The following is a 16,717-nucleotide window of genomic DNA, read 5'->3' on the forward strand; positions in this document are numbered from 1 at the left end:
AAAAACTGGAGGCAATTCAAATCCAACTCAAATATTATTTGTTTCCAAATTCAGGTACAGTTTTACCAGAAAACAGCTTTAAATTGTTTGTTGACTCATTTTGGGACGAATGTCCACAAATGAGGAGATCAGTCTCAGTAAAAATGAAAATGTGGCGTACATCTTTACCACTAAAAGCCCTTGTGGCTCTATTAACTCTACTCCCAGAATGGAGGGTTAGTGCTGTACGAAATGTAAATGTTCCTCATTGCATTGATTTAATGTGTAGTCCCAAGAACATAGTCAACGAAAACTATGTGTCATTTTCTCCGAACTCCCCCTCTGCTTAGGCTTCTAAACTTCCTGCCGGAAAGAGAAAATTGCGTTTCTCCAACCTAAATAAGTTCAATTTCTCTTCTCATTTTTCCATTTAGTGGGTTCCACCATCTCCAGAACCATCCACCACAAACCTATCTAATTTGAAGTGGTGTTTAAAGACAAAAAACTAAAACTCGTAATTTTTTGTTTAATTTTAGGCCAATTTAAATTGCAAGCAAAAATTTTGTATTATAAAAAACTAGCCAAAAGAAAATAGAACGCCATTAATTTAGACGCTAGTTAAAACATTTGCGAGAAAGCCGAGTTGGCACGAACATAGGAGAGCCACTTGAAGTTAATAGGTTCGTAGTGCGAAGCGTGTGTAAACCAACGTTTAGACAGCTCTGAATCCCTACATCTATTAATACGGATCAGTTGTCTAGACGTCGGTGCACATACGGTTCTATTCTACGCAAATCCTATAGCCGTTCTCACACTTCGGTACTCACAAACGCATCATACGGAGATTATCCGCATAAACATTAATGTGCACATTGTACGGAGATGATGGGCCCGCCGTTGAATCTTCTGAGTGGTCTTGCACTTGACTGCGTCGTCGTCCTGTCGCAGAGTTGGGTACACGAATCTGATTTACTGAGAAATCCGCTTCATCATCCGGGGGCTGTGTTGTGGTAATACGTATAGGCATGTTATTAATGCGTGTTGTTATGGGCGCATGCGGCGCAGTCGATCGTCTCGGTGGATTTGAAGGACTTGTCGCATTGGCTAGAACATCATTTGGGGACATGGGACAGGGACTGCGCCTGTGCACATTGAGTAGCTTGGGCTCGGGCAGCATTGTTCCGGACGCTCGTCGTCGATAGACGCAAGTGCTGCTGCCGCCACGACCCCGCACAGCCGACTCCGTCGACATTCCTACCAGCTCATTGACATTGGACGATCCAGAGCTACGTCGCTCCAGCGATATGTCCCCATCCTCGCTGCTCGGCAGACCCCGCATGCTTTGCAGGTTCTGCACCGAACTATGCAGCCGTTGCATGCGCATATCAGCGTTGGGCGTACGTGCTGCTGGTCTGGGTGCTGGCGATGGTGCTGGCAGCGGTATGACCGGGGCTTCTCCAGCATTCTGTAACGCGCGCAACGGCATCATGCCCGGCAGACGATCAGTCGACATCCGCCTGCATAAATGCGACTGCATGAGCACCCGTCTGGGAACTAACTGGCTGTGCGGCTGGCTTGCCATTATTGTTGGACGCAATGGTAAGCGATCGTGTTCCCATTGAAGACGCTCCTGCAGTTGACGCAGACACTCCCGCTGTCGCTGTGACTGCCGTTCCAGCTCACGCAACCGGTCCCGCTCACGTTCAGCTTCCAGCTCGAGCAGACGTTGTCGATCCTGCTCCCTCTCAGCTTGACGCAGTTGCTCTCGCTCTTGTTCACGTTGACGGGCCTGCTGGCGCTCTGCCGTCAGCTCCCGCTGCTGATCATCGAATTGGGCACGTTCACGTCGAAGTTCCTCACGCAGCCGTTCCCTTCGCTGTTCCTGAACCCGACGCACGACCAAGGGATCAGTGCATGGTCGTCCCCTATACGTAGGCAACTCGTCACGCCCCACACAAAACTTGGACAACCGCTTGTCGATGTCTATCAACGAGGCGACAGATTTGGAACACTGTGGCTTCTCGCCGTGTTTCAAATCCTTCTCTGTTGCCTTGTCCGTGTTATTTAGCAGACAGGCCGCATCCGCTTCAATTTTGATGCGCACCTGTTCGCCCTCGTCATCCGAGTCCATGGAACTAATGTTGATGTTTATTTCACAGCCCGAGCAGCTGCTCGGGGTTGGCCCCAGCACTGCTTGTGTGGAGCGCCTTCCCTGTGCCGCATCCATCGCTCCCTGTGGTCGCATCGTTGATTGGGAGCGAGCAAAGAGCGTAGTTGAGGTCCGTTTGTTACCCAGATTGAAGCGACAGCTCGGCTTGTCTGTCGCTGGGGCTGGGGCTGGAGCTGGGGACCCGGTGTTTCGTTTGTGCTGGGCTAGCTTGCAGCTACTGGTGCGGTGCGCCAAAACCATGCTGCTGGATCCACGCCTGCAGGTCAGGTAGTCGCCACGATTGCAGCAACTGCTCAGCAGTGGCGAATTAGTTACAGAGAGAGGGCCGCCCCCAGAACCTAAAAAGGCTGTGCGCACGCCAACTCCCGATCTTCCACCATTGCCATCGGCATGGGGGGGACCAGATGCTTTCATGCGACGTGGCAGAGCAGCCACAGTATTGCTATTCCTAAGCTTCGATAGATCCGGCATAGGTGGGATATTACTACGTCTGCTTCCCATGGTTGTATTGACGCATTGAAAATCATTCAGAAATTTGCGGCGACGATGTGCATGGAAAATACTCGATGGTTGCGGATTACTAGGCGGCTGCTCGCGTTCGCGCTCGCGTTTCACAAAGTTTGGATTGTGGTAGAAGACCTCAAACTTCTTCTCCGTACTACGTTGGCCCAGAATATCTGATGATGCTGCATCTGATCGGGGAAATTGCTGCACTGGATAGTTGGGTTTCTCGGCGTAGCGAAAGTTATACGATTGAACCTTGAATGGATCTCTCTCAAAGACATCGGCAGTGCGACGCCGCTTCATTAATTTCTCGGCCAGGGTGCCTGGGGCATAAGTGGGGGCGGATTATTATACGTAAATCAAACGCTAATCTGATCTACTCACACAAATTTCGGCTACCATTCATGCTAGGTAATTGTAATTTGGTGCATCTAAATAATTTCAATTAGCGATCGAATCGTGCAAGGGATTTTAAATGTGATGAGCGTGTCCAAAGAAAAGTAACAAATTTTCATTTTTTTTCAAAACCAAATAGAGTACACACATGTGAACTAAGTTTCTTTGGGGCAAGCAGCTAGAGATGATTCTCTGGGGACGGAACACATCAAAACTCCTTCGGCAATGGGACAAAACATGCGTACAGCGCACTTTGAAGGCTCGTTGGGAGTCCTTCATTGACCTTCTTTAAATAAATCAATTTAAATTCTATAGAAGTTGTTAGCAAATTAATTAGTACTTAGGCATTGATTAATCATTTGATTTCAAATTAGGAGAGTTACTGAATATTTGGTTAACAGGTTGCCTAAAATATGCACAGATCGTTAACGAGTTGAATAGCTCTATAATTTGTGCTTTCCAAGCCGATAGCCTGTTAAACTCTATTTCAGAAAGCCTCTCCATTTATATAATATAAGAGCTATACAGTTTTATAGCAAACTTTGTAAAATTGTTGCATTGAAAAAAGCACACACAAGTTATCTGACACAATGAGGGAAATACTATACTATAGATCTAGGCATATTGAAAGTGGAAATACTTGTAGAAAATAATTATAGCAAGGCATGCGCCTACAGATTGCAATGTTTTCATTTGCAGCATTTTTTTTTTTCATTAACAAAACAAAGAATGTGTGGTATACCTACGAATATACCTGATCGGGTACTTCCGCGAGGCACTTGAATGGCTGCAAGTGCCTCCACGCGTTGTGTGTCAAGCAGGACACATGTAAAATCTGAAACTTTTATTGCAAACGGACCTAACTTGAAGAGGCCAGGGGTAGCAATTTATAGGCGCATGCCATAAAGCGCATGTTAAGAGAAATTGGAAAACTCTGTAATAAGAACTGGAAACATTTTGTAGTTAATCGCAGGTATACAAAGAGGTTATATTGAAATACTGTAAATATGCATAGCTGAAATACTTGCTGATTATTGTTGTTTCATTGTTGTAGTTCACGTACACCCTATATGTAAACATATACATATACAAGTATACTAATAAATATAATCTAAGAAAATAGCTCATCATGGCAAACTATCCATACGCTTTGCGTTGTTGATTTTATTGTACGCCTTTAAGAATTGCAAAATGCAATCAATCACATACACACAGTCACGCACACAAAGTTATATACATACATACCTACATCATGCTATAAATATTTATGGTTCAAAAGCAAGAGCATTGTACAGGGTATGCAAATTAACTAATAAATACATAATACATACATATATGTATACAGTTGTAACTTCTATGTAGACATACTATATACACATACGTATAAACTGTATGTTCAACTACATACGAGTATATGTAGGTTTTGTTCGGTTTTCAAAGTTGTTGTGCATGTTATAGCAACTACGCTATACATTTATAGTACAATTTGTATGCTACATATAACGGCTTAGCAGTCGATATTAATGTGTGAATTAGACAATATAGCTTATAAAAATGTAAACACTTAAACATACATGCATATATAGGGATATACATATACGAGTATGTCCAGTATGGTTAAACATTCAAGTTATACAAGCATATTGTAAAAATATTCTTTAAACAAACGCTGTATTATTAACACACTGCAGCAACAACAAAAACGCTGGTATGGGGTCAAACAAACTTACTATAACACAATATACGATATACATACACTAACAATATAATATGTGCGACAAAAATCAACCTATTACTACTTACTTATTATATATATTAGAATATACATAAAAGCTTACTCGTATAAACTAAAAAAAGCGCTGTTATTTGCGACACACGTTTTGTGCACAGTATTTGAATAGGCATTTAATGGTTATTGTAGAAATTTGAAACATACAAGTAAATTTATAACAAACACACATACTCTCTCTCTAAAGTATTTGGAACATTAATAACCAATTATGTATTGCATTGATTTTTTGTAGTTTAGCGCGAGCATATTAGTCAAAATTATTTCAAACACTAAACGCATACATCTTAATCTAGCTGAATATATAAATACAAATAAATATATACTATACATATTCGCACTATATATGAACTATATGTGGAAAACTTTATAGTCGGTCGTAAACAATTATCACATTTGTACTCCGAAACGAAAGCAACATAAATTTAATGAAAACAGAAAATTGTCTATTCATGTCATGTCGTGTCATGCCAAATGTAGAGTGGAGTTTACGGGAGAAACCAAAAATTCGAAAGTTATTATAAAAATACCAATATTATAGCGTATTATTGTACACCACTACTGTATGTATTTATGGCAATTTAATGATTGCCCTTTGCTAACTAAGCTGGATGGATAAACCTAAATTACAGGCACGTTGAGTTAATACTATACTCGTACATCAAGAAACAAAAATAATAACAAATATGTAACTGAAGTTGTTGGTGAATAAACAAGCTACACTCGAAAACTACTCTTGGACTATGTATTTTTAATGGAATGTTGACAATATTTATCATAATCTTGTTTTTGGAAAACACATACAGAAGCTATATGGAATCAACGAGAACTCATTTTACGTATGAAAACAGACGTTTTTTTCACCACATGGTGTTTGTTACTCAGCAGTCTGGCCGACCAAGAGCAGATATAAGACTATACCCGGCTGATACTACTATACAGCTATTACTGTGGAGTAACTATTTTCATTTTCAGCGAAAAAATAAAAAACTTCTAAACGAATTGAAGTTTGCAATGCTCTACAATGTAGAGTCTACATAATTCCAGTAATTCAGCTATTTTATAAAATATTTACAAGAGCCAGACTTGGTATACTTTTTTAAACATCGGGATTTATTATTATTCAATTGGAAAGTAAATCGTGGTTTCACAAAAGAATTTAAAAGAAGTAATTTCAGCCCGAACTAGTATAGTATAAACTGTTAGATCTATAAAAGATCTAGAGACAACAAACTGAAAACCGAGATATCTATTTAAGTGATGATATTTTGGGGTAATTGAACTAAACTATGAATGTAACACAAAGAAATACGCGGCCAATAAAATTTCTTTACTACGACCAACAATTCATTACCAGGCAGTTTCCTAAAAATGTTCTATTGCATATAAACATGAATATCAGAACAAGGTCAAGTGGCAGGGAAAGTAGTACAGGGCCCCATAAAAACTCTTCGCAGGGCGAAAAAATAAAAAAATACGCTTGTACAATTTTAAATATAGTTTTATTTAATTTAAACACGATTATATACAGAAACAACATCGAGTGTAAGGTGTTTCATTTTAATAACTAGTTTCCAACATAATTAGTCAATCAGTTAATTCTTAAAAGATTTGCTATTTTGCAATTTACTAAGTCCGCGAGCGTGCAATGTATATGGCTATTTATAACTTATTTACATATGTATATACGAAGGCATACTATTGCCATAATCAAATTGTTTTCACTTCACACAATAGGGTCAACTTTTAAAAAGTTCAAAAAAGGAAAGATAATAATGATATAAAGGTATACGTTTTTGAAGTGTCAATGGACTCGGTTGTTATAAGACTTTTCTCACTTAAAATCTAATTCATCAATGAAGTGTAATAAAAATGATTTGGTGCAGAAAAAAATATACACCGATATAGAGCTCTAAGCTGACTTGGGGTCGTCCAGTTGGGACGTGTCGTTTTTGTCCTTAGCAAAAAGGATAATCTGATTCAGGCTCTCTCCGAGCTCTTCCATCACCTCCCGTTCGGTATCTGCCAACGGCATATTTTGCTTCTCATCCATAACAATGCGAGATATCATGCACATAATCGTGGCCTCAACGACATCGTCCGTCAAGTAGGCATTGGTGCGATTCTCCTGGCCGATCAGGCCATTCATAGATTTACTTTGTCTTGCACTATTGATTTCGCCAGTTACTGCATCCAACGAGTCCAAATCCACATCCGGGCGATCTTCCATATTTCGACAACCTATAAACAAACAAAAAATTCCAATGAATATCTGCTAGAGCCGAATCGGTTTTAATTTATGTATTATTTGCACTTACCGACACACTTGCAATTGCTGGAACAGGGTATCTTGGCTTCGTAGCATTCGCAGTAGTTCTTCAAACAGCCGGAGCGCTTACAGTTGCAGCCTTTGTTATGCAATCGCATGTCCCCGTGATCTCGTGCTGTTATCTTGGGTCTGCAATTAAATTTGAAACATTCAGACATGTGCATATGCCTGCTTCAATGTCTAGGGCGTAGGGTACATATTACCCATATCGAAAGATATTCAAATAGAAAAGATATCATAGATAGAATAGTATAGAAAAGATACTCATACAGACGCACAGACAGTCGTTAACATATGTACATATGTATATTAGTTGCATATTTCTGTTCTAAATTGCTAGCTCTTTATCAGTTTAGCCTTTACCGAGATTAATAGAGAATATAAGAAATAGTTACTCACTTGAAAGCACTAGGATTGCGATCCAAGCAACTGCGTATAGCACGCTGTCGCTCATCCTCGTACTCAAGATTATTGTAGCAATCCTTGCAAGTGCAGTCCTGACAGAACTCTCCATTGGCGAAGCAGTCGCAATATAGTTTCAAGCATTGCGACTTGCTGCAATTGCAATGCTTTCGTCTGCTGGCCAATGCACCCAATGCATCGACTGGATTGGATGCAGTACTAGCTGCAGCGGCAGCCGCAGAGTTCCCGGCTGGCTTAAGTATGTCAAAAAGCGGTTTGACAGGCGCTGGTTTAGTACTGGATTGTTCCAGTTGCTGCTGTTGTTGCTGCTGCTTTTGCTTCTGCTCCTTCTCTTTATCCTTAAGCTGTTGCTGCTGTTGTTGATGCGATTTCTGGAGCTGCGATACAGGCCGCAGCATCTTTTGCTGGCCTTGCATCTTCTGCAGATGTACAGCCTTCAGATGTTTGAAGCGCAACTGTTGCTTGGCCTCGGCCAAGCTTAATGGTCGCTTTACGGCACCGGACAAGGTACGCGGTACGCCACTGGCTCCAGTGTTTGAATTACATATCATATACTTCACGCCATTGGCGCCCGATGTCTTAACCAGATTGTATACCTTCCTTCCCAGTATTGTAGTCCTACCAGCAGCGTTGCTGCTATTGCTGGTGATGCTCGAAGCGGCGGCATTTCCGGCGCCCTGCACCGTAGCGCGTTGCACGCCAGCACGGGCTTGCAGCATTTTCTGCTGCTGCTGCTGTTTGCTCTTCTGCATCATCAACACGTAGCGTGCCTTCTTGGCATCCGGCCCAGCGTCGCTGCCATCACTGGCATCATCAGCAGTCAACTGCTTCAACTGTACATTGAGATCGCTAAGTTTATGCTTGCGTGCGGCATCCAGACTACTGACTGGCGTCTTAGCAATCAATCGGCTGCTGCTACTTCCTGGCGAAATACTAGTCCCTGCGGTTGCTGAAGTTGGACTGGCGGCAGAGCTCAGAAGACGCTGAAGAGGAACAATTATAAGTATATTCAGCATTTCATTACACAATAGAGTGAATTCTCGCTTACCTTTGACATGAGGCCCTGCACATTTGACAACGGTATTATATTGCCGCCCGCCTGCTTCACCATAAACTTAGTGGGGCCAGTAATTGCACTGTTAACAGCTCCAGACGATGTGCCTGGCCGCACTAGCGTCACCTTTTGTGGACCAGAGCTAGACACTTTGTTGTTGCTACTGCTGCTTCCAGTCGTAGAAGTGCTCACCTTTGAAGTAGGCGTGGCTGCGCCAACTTTATTGGTCATCACGCGCACATATTGCACACAACTCTTGCCGGGTACCTGAATGGCGTGCACAGCTCCACTGCCAGCACTGGAAGTAGAGCCGCTGGTGTTGGTTATGCCGCCTGTTGCTCCTGGCTTTGGGGATAATTTAATAATATTTTTGTTTGCTACGACAATTTGTTTGCCTGTCGAGCTTTGGAGTAACATTTTGCCAGCTGGCACGGCTGGCGAAGTGGTTGTGGTGGTGGTGGTGTCAGTGGAGGGACTGCTGGAGCTTGGACTGCCCGTTGTTGCCTGCTTTTTATGTAACTCCGAGGGGGACTCTTTTGTAGGGGTTTTGATAGCCACCTGTCCACCAACACTGCCACTGGGGTCGTTTAACACTTTTTTGGTGATTACCACATTATTTGGCGAAAGCTTGATTGCTGTTGTGGGTGTTGTAGTCGTCGCCGTAAGAGCCGTGTTTGTTGTTTTAATAGCAACTGGTGTTGTTGTTGTTGCTGTTGTGGAACTGTTCGTTGCAGCCTGTTTGCTCAAAACCATACTCGTATTTAATTTAATGAGCTTGCCATCTGCAGTTCGTACCATTTGAATGGGCATCTTTGACAGAGTAGTTGGTGTGGATGATGCTTCAGTAATAGTTTTCCGGCCCGCTGCTCCTATAACCGTGGATGTGCTCATTGTTTCCGTTGTGGCTGCTCCTGTTCTTATCCCACTGCTGGTCACTTTTGCATTAGCAATGGGTGTTATGCCTTTGATCGTAACGGTCTTGCTGCCAGACGAAGAAGGCATGCCAGCCTTCACCAGGCCTGTCGGTGCTATGGTAACGCCTTTGCTCAGCATTGCTTTTTGTATGCCCGTAGGAAGCGTCAATGGCTGCCGTGGTACTATTTTTCCCGCCACAACTTTGGGCGTCGAAGTTGGAAATGCTACTGATGCTGTTGCTGTGGCGCCCACTTTTGGCGGTGCCTTTTGCAAAAAGATTACTCTGCCATCGCTGGTCTTAATTTGTGTCACACCGCTTAAACCTTTGGTGACTGTGGGCGCTGAACTAGGGCTGTTTGCTCCCCCAGCTATTTTGACTGCTGTTCCTCCACTGGACAAGGTGATAGGATTTAGAGGCCGCGCACCTTGAACAGGTTTTAAAACCTTTATATCAGTTATTAATGGTCTTGTACCTAATGTTGTAGTTGCTGCTGTCGTTGCTGTTGTTGAGGCCGTTACTTTTATTGTTGGCAAACGCTTGTTCTCCAATATTTGCAGAGTGTGTGATATTTTGGGCTGCTTTGTGTTAAGCGTCTCAGTAGCCGGCTCTTTTACAAACTCCTCATCATCATCATCGTTAACGTGTTCTGTATGGAGCTGCTTCGTTTCCAATAAATCATCGAAACTGAATTCAGGCAGTGTCGTTGTATCGTCAAGAGGCACTGTAATAAATACATAAAAAATTAAAAAATAAAGGTAACCAGTCGCACGAAAACAAATGCAATATATACCGGGAGATTTTACCAAGCGAGAATTCAACATTTTAATATTTTACAAAATCTTTTACAAATATAATTTCAAAAATGCATTTCGTGTGTACCAGCTGCGCACAAAGTGGATGAATAGCGACATTTACCAACATTACTCAGTGGCAGCACTGAGCAGTGAGCGAAATTCTTAACACTGAATTACTGATTTAAAAAAGGGAAACTGCATATGTACATATTTTGGATTTGGTTATTTTGATTTCCAATTTTATTATATAGATCGGCGCATTACATGAAAAGAACAAGCACCATGGACTAACACTTAAAAAATATGCATGAAAAGTGCTTAAATATATGTATTTGTTTATTTACGACTGACTCATTCTGTTGTTATTGCTGAACCCAAAATGTTATTCACTTTTTGGCGGCCACTTTCTTCTCGCGCGCTTTCTTGCCTTCTGTCAACTCGGAGCGCTGCGCCTCAGTCAGTGCAGCCAATGATTTTGTGACCACTCCGGTGCCCAACGTCAAGTTTCCATCACGGAGTGTAAACCGCTGGCCAACCTCCATGACCATGGGTCGGATGAGTCTCAAGATAAGTTTGGTATCCTCACCGGGCATAACCATCTCTTTGTCTGGAATTTGCACTTGCACCGCACAATCCCAGGTGCGAGAGAACATCTGTAGCTGAATGAATGACATGAAGGGTTTGGTGCGGCCGCCTTCATCCTTGGACAGGATGTAAACCTGGGCCTCCAGCTGATCCAGCGCCTTTACACTGCCCGGCTTGCACATAACCATACCACGTTTGATATCGTCGCGCTTTACGCCACGTACCAAAGCACCCAACTGATCGCCAGCCTGCGCCTCCTCTAATATTTGATGGAACATCTCGACGCCAGTGACTGTCGACTTAAGGACCTTGTTATAGCCAACAAACTCGCATTCCATTCCCTTTTTAACAACACCACGCTCCAGGCGACCTGTTACGACAGTACCACGACCGGGTATGGAGTACACATTTTCTACTGGCAAGAGGAATGGTTTGTCCAGCTCACGCACCGGTGTCGGAATAAAGCTATCGACCTCCTTAAGCAGCTTCAGTATAGCCTCTGCGCCAATTTCGGGATTCTTGTCTTCCAATGCGCACAGAGCTGAACCCTTCACCACTGGTACCTTCTCCCCATCGTAGCCCATTTCAGTCAGAAGCTCACGTATTTCCATTTCAACGAGATCCACCATTTCCTGATCGGCCGCATCAACCTTGTTGATGAATACCACAATGTGATCGATACCAATTTGTTTTGCCAGGAGCACGTGCTCACGTGTCTGAGGCATAGCACCGTCAGTAGCAGCAACAACGAGTATAGCGCCATCCATTTGAGCAGTGCCCGTGATCATATTCTTGATATAATCCGCATGTCCGGGACAGTCCGTGTGTCCATAATGACGCGTCTCTGTTTGGTATTCAACGTGAGCCACATTAATGGTAATACCGCGCGCCTTTTCCTCGGGCGCATTATCAATCTCATTATACTTTTTGCTCTCAGCCAATTGTTTGTCTGCCAACACCTTGGTAATGGCAGCAGTTAGCGTGGTCTTTCCATGATCAACATGACCGATGGTGCCAACATTACAATGAGGTTTGGTACGTTCGAATACCTTCTTTTCGGCCGCATACTCGCGCACATATTGCTGCAAATTTCCCGTGGTGGCCACCAGTTTTTTACCCTGCTGCCAATTCCGGCTTAGCGCCCCAGAGGACGCCAATCTTGCTGTGCGTAATAGTCGGGCTGAGCTCATTGACCGCCGACTGCAGCGCAATGCAATGGATCCGCCGGCAATAGCCTGACGAACGGCAACAGCAAATGCAAAGGACATGGCTTTGTTGATTTTGACCGTCTCTAGTAACTGCAAGTATGATTTTTCTTAAGTTGGCCATTGCTGGCAATGATTTAATTTACTTACAAATGAATTTAATTGTCAGTTTGACTATAATAATGCACTTTTACGAGCAGGTCAAAAACTCGGCACAGCCTACGGAACGTCAAAATTGCGTAAACCTCAAAATGTGCTAATGCACCGCGCTGCCAGCACTAGAGGAAAAGTGTTACCACTCGCTTGTCCAATTTCAGCACTGTGGCAAGTATGTCAACGAATGAAGGGAAATTATTATGCGCGCTTTGTCCACAAAACAATAACATCTCGATACAAGATTATGACAATCCAACAATAAATTTAGCTCACTTAAATCACTTTCAAACTGTATGCACAATTTATAAATTATGTTCCGTTTTCCAATAGCATACGGCGAGGCAATATCACAGACTGTACCCCAAGTAAATACAAGCACATACATAAGTACGCATATATACTCATAAAAGTGGCAAGTCTGGCGGGGATATTTTTGGTATGTTTTCCCACGTCGTTAAAAGCACATATAGGGTACATTTCGTCAGCAGCGCAAGCAGAAATTTCAATTTCTATTTACCCAATGTGCCCACCACATTGCATGTTATGCAAAGTTGACGGCGCCACAATACCCCATTGGCATATATAAAAAATCTTTTTTAAACCGAAATTGCCCTGCCAACAGCTCAGCATGCGTTATCCAAGAATTTGCGCGCCAGCGTGCTGCCTGCGCAGCCCAACTGCCATGCAAAGTACACGCTGGACTGCTAGCAGAGGTTGAAAATTCAATTTGAAATATGAAAAATACAGTTGAGCCTTGTGGACTTACCCAGATTATCGGCACTGGTATCCATCGTGATGCGCCTCTGGCTATTATAATTCCTTATCAGTTTGTCCTAAAAGTTCGTTTTATTTACTTCGGTAAGTAGAACGACCACAGCGAACACAAAACACAAATCTTTAGCTGCCTGGTAAATGACCAGGGAGCGCAGTGTACAATCCAACAGTATGAAAAGACGCAATATAGCAATTTTCGAAACGTCACTTGAACTTCTTAAGTAAACACGATGCGTTTCCAGTCCGTGTGTACACTTTGAATGCAATTAAGCACAATAAATTTGTGGAATTGATTTGATTTTGAATTTAAATCAACTAGAATGCATGTTGGTATTGATGGGAGAAATAGCCAGTGATATGGACCATTGCGATAAGTTGGCAGTTCCTCACGCCAAGGACTGCATTTGTGTTATCGATAGTTACGACAGAGTAGCAACCGCAACCGATTACCAGCACAAACAAAAATAAGAAGCTTTTTACATTTAAAAATATTTATTTTTAAAAATGCCAATTCAATATCAAAATAAAGAACATGAACGAGAGAAATAATTAATTACAAATCTTTAACAAAAAACTAATTTTACATAAACTCTGATGATGGGCGCAATTTTATATTGCGATTGCGGAGCGAATATGTACGCGATGTATTTACATCAATTCCATTTCCCTCTTGACTCTGTTGCGCTTGGTCTGTGGAGTTCCGGTGATTCGCGCCTTCTAGAGACATTTCCTCCTCAAAATCCTCCAATTGGTCGCCGCCTGTGAGCGCATCTTCGCCACTTGAATTATCGTTGGCCTCATCAAATGTAAACTGAAATTTGCGAACCTTCTTTTTGGCACTAAATATAACACTGCGTAATCCGCGTTCGCGTTTCGCAGTACCCGGCGTCTTAAGTATAGGCACTGGCGCAGGCGTTGATGGAGGTGTCGAGACAACTGAATGTTTTGTTTGCTCCATTGACGCTTTTAGAGTGGTTTTCAGTAAAGCTTTACCGCCAGTTGCCATTGAAGCACGACGTCCGTTTGACATTTTGAGCACAGTGGGTGAAGGCGAGAAGGACCTGCGGTCGCGGACTATGATCAAGCGATCGCCTTCGGAAAGACGTTGGGATCGTCTGTTCGAGAGCGTATCTGAGGAAACTGTATTATCCGCTTCTTTATCATTTACTCCAGCTGTGAGATGTTCTTTAGTTCCATTGGTATGCTGCTTGCGCCTTTCGGCATAAGCTTTAAGTAGAAATTGCTTTATATTACTGCTTGGTTTTGTGCTGGATTTTGCTTTCGATTGCTTTGCCAACTTTACTTTCGCTTTAGGCTTGACCACCGGTGTGGGAATGGCATCTGGATCCGTCCACCCATTGGCTTTCCAAAGCTGCAAGTTTTGGAATCGCTTGTCCACATTATCGCTCTGCAATCGCACCATGTCCCACCATCCCTCTAAGTCCTCAGGTTGCACTGGTTTTGTGTCTTCGCTGCCATCATCCGGACGCGCACCCACACCCGTGGCTCCTGCTTCACAGCGATCGATTAGACTTCTAAATTGCATCAGTTTTTTGCTTGTCAGCAGTTTAGTTTGCCCAATCGCGGCATTGATCATATCCATACCACCGCTCTCCGCAAGCTGTACCTCATGATCACTCTTATATGTCTCCCATTCGTCACACAAAGCATGCAAGCGTTTCGTCTCATTATCCAATTGAATGCGAAAGTAGCCGACAGTCTCAAGAGCTCGACGCACAGCAACCGGTACCTCTGATTGGTCTGACGGCGTCTCCTGATCTGGCAGATACATACTGTTGCGCTTCTCGCGCTCACTTCGAGAATTCACCTTACCTCGGGAAACACTTACAAAGGGGCTCAAATAGTTCGGCTCACAAAGCGAAGTACGCGGTGGCGTCTGTGGCAGTAACGTCTTCTCCTCCGCAGCTGTTAATATAATCAAGTCTTAATAATACAGAAGGTACAATAAATTGTATCTACTCACCTGTCTTGCTGTCTTTTGGCGGTGACCCAGCCTGCAGAGTTGGCTCATCGACTGCTGCTGGTGATTCCACAATGGGAGCTCCAGAGTAACGCGTAAAATTAAATTTCCGTTTGGTATTTTGTAGCTGCTGCTGTTCCTGTGAGGGCAAGAGCTGACGTTTGGCAGAGGATTCTATGCTGCGTGCTCGCTCAATTCTAGCCACTGGACTGATGCCCTCAATTTCTTTAAAGCTGGCAAAAAGATTTTGGAAGCCGCTGTTCGATTTGATTTGCGTAGAAGTTGCACGATCTTGGAAGGGATTGTCGCTTTCAAATGGGGTGTCTGGAGGAGCAGACAATGTATTTTCTGGCATTTGTTCGTTTCTTATTTGTGGTAGCATAAGTTGTGTCTTCTTTTTGGTGACTACACTTCCCTTTTTGGATTTCATACGAACGCTTAGCTTTTTCGTTTTTGGTTGTCCATTTATGCTGCCTGTTTCCTTTGCATTGTTTGTCGAAGTCTTAAATTTAGCGGCGGCTCCGCCTTCTCTACCACGAATGGGTTTTACTATGTTGGGATAGCTGGCCACTGTATTGCTTTTGAAGGGCTGTGTCACTAGATTTGGCGGCGGAGGTTTGGCAGTTACAATAGGCTTAGCAGTCGCAGGTTTTGATGACGTCTTCAGCTTAGATGGACCAACGCTGGAGGTGGTGCCTGGTTCCTTAGGAGGCCGTTGCTGTTTACCTGTTGATGCTTTTGCTTCTATTGGGACGGATTTTACTGCGGCTGGCGGGAGCTTCGCTTTTGGAGCTGGAGCGGCTGACAAAGGCTTCGCTTTTGGAGCTGGAGCCGCTGACAAAGGCTTCGCTTTTGAAGACAAAGCTGCTGAAGAAGGCTTTGGCTTTGAAACCGCAGTACATGTTGGTTTTGCATGGGAATTCAACGTATTAGCAGGAAGCGTTTTTTTTTGGGATAGTCCAGTCTTTTCTTTTGGCTTCGGTTCAATTACAACATATAGAGAACGACGCTTTGATGCTTCTGCCACGGGATTTTTTAGGTTTGCCGGTGGTTTGAATATATCGCTTTTGTGGGCCAAGATGTTTTGCTTTGAAGTTGGCAACAAGGGCGCCTTATCCGAACTCGCATTTGGAGCTTTATTCCTTTTTTTGGCTGCCTTCCAGGCAAGATAGCGCTGAATAAATTTATCCTGTCTCAGCTTAGTCTTAGTGTTTGCGCTTGCGTCCTTTGTTGTCTCTGTCTCAGACGGTTGGTTTTCCTTATTCGCCAAGGCAGAAGAAGCTGCCGCATCCTTCTCCGTTTGATCTATAGCTACCGTATCCTTCTCCGTTTGATTTATAGCCACCGCTGGCTTTTGTTTTCTAGGAGTTGGGCTTACACTAATAATACGATTGCTATGAAAACAATCGTTTCGTTGCTTTGTACGTACGGCGCGTTGGCGCTCGCGGTTAAACATACTGCGATTACTTGGTGACATCGTAGCTGTCTCTTTGTATAGCGGTTTGTAACGCTCCATTGTAATTTTATAACAGATAAATTAAATGCACAATTTGTCTTCAATAAATTTTGTTTGCGAAACTCGCCTACTTTCTTTTCCCGCGAAGTAATTACTGGACGAGACGCCGACGCTTTGATAATTTTCTGTAAGAGAACGCTACGTTA

At 43.3% G+C, this 16,717-nt stretch overlaps 4 protein-coding genes across 4 annotated transcripts; all 4 read right to left on the reverse strand.

Moving 5' to 3' along the window:
* Positions 1-485: 485 nt before the first annotated feature.
* Positions 486-4,308, reverse strand: LOC115621428 (calponin homology domain-containing protein DDB_G0272472). The gene is made up of 2 exons (XM_030515083.1): positions 3,038-4,308; positions 486-2,976 (listed from the first exon to the last, which is right to left on the reverse strand). Exons 1-2 carry the CDS (start codon positions 3,057-3,059, stop codon positions 803-805), a joined length of 2,196 nt encoding a protein of 731 aa, XP_030370943.1. The 5' UTR covers positions 3,060-4,308; the 3' UTR covers positions 486-802.
* A 2,013-nt stretch (positions 4,309-6,321) lies between these two features.
* Positions 6,322-13,367, reverse strand: LOC115627098 (protein lin-54 homolog). The gene is made up of 5 exons (XM_030522658.1): positions 13,067-13,367; positions 8,639-10,281; positions 7,567-8,573; positions 7,157-7,296; positions 6,322-7,079 (listed from the first exon to the last, which is right to left on the reverse strand). The coding sequence occupies exons 1-5, from the start codon at positions 13,089-13,091 to the stop codon at positions 6,751-6,753; spliced, it is 3,144 nt and encodes a 1,047-aa protein (XP_030378518.1). The 5' UTR covers positions 13,092-13,367; the 3' UTR covers positions 6,322-6,750.
* Positions 10,668-12,398, reverse strand: LOC115627106 (elongation factor Tu, mitochondrial). The gene is made up of 2 exons (XM_030522672.1): positions 12,295-12,398; positions 10,668-12,237 (listed from the first exon to the last, which is right to left on the reverse strand). Exon 2 carries the CDS (start codon positions 12,205-12,207, stop codon positions 10,741-10,743), a length of 1,467 nt encoding a protein of 488 aa, XP_030378532.1. The 5' UTR covers positions 12,208-12,237; positions 12,295-12,398; the 3' UTR covers positions 10,668-10,740.
* A 180-nt stretch (positions 13,368-13,547) lies between the features above and the next one.
* LOC115623632 (guanylate kinase-associated protein mars) lies at positions 13,548-16,684 on the reverse strand. Its single transcript, XM_030518077.1, has 2 exons — positions 15,059-16,684; positions 13,548-15,000 (listed from the first exon to the last, which is right to left on the reverse strand). Exons 1-2 carry the CDS (start codon positions 16,569-16,571, stop codon positions 13,655-13,657), a joined length of 2,859 nt encoding a protein of 952 aa, XP_030373937.1. The 5' UTR covers positions 16,572-16,684; the 3' UTR covers positions 13,548-13,654.
* Positions 16,685-16,717: the final 33 nt, after the last annotated feature.

Source organism: Scaptodrosophila lebanonensis, unplaced genomic scaffold (assembly GCF_003285725.1).
Source record: "Scaptodrosophila lebanonensis strain 11010-0011.00,11010-0021.00 unplaced genomic scaffold, SlebRS2 tig00000001-arrow-pilon, whole genome shotgun sequence".
In the NCBI taxonomy this organism is placed as follows: Eukaryota; Metazoa; Arthropoda; class Insecta; order Diptera; family Drosophilidae; genus Scaptodrosophila; species Scaptodrosophila lebanonensis.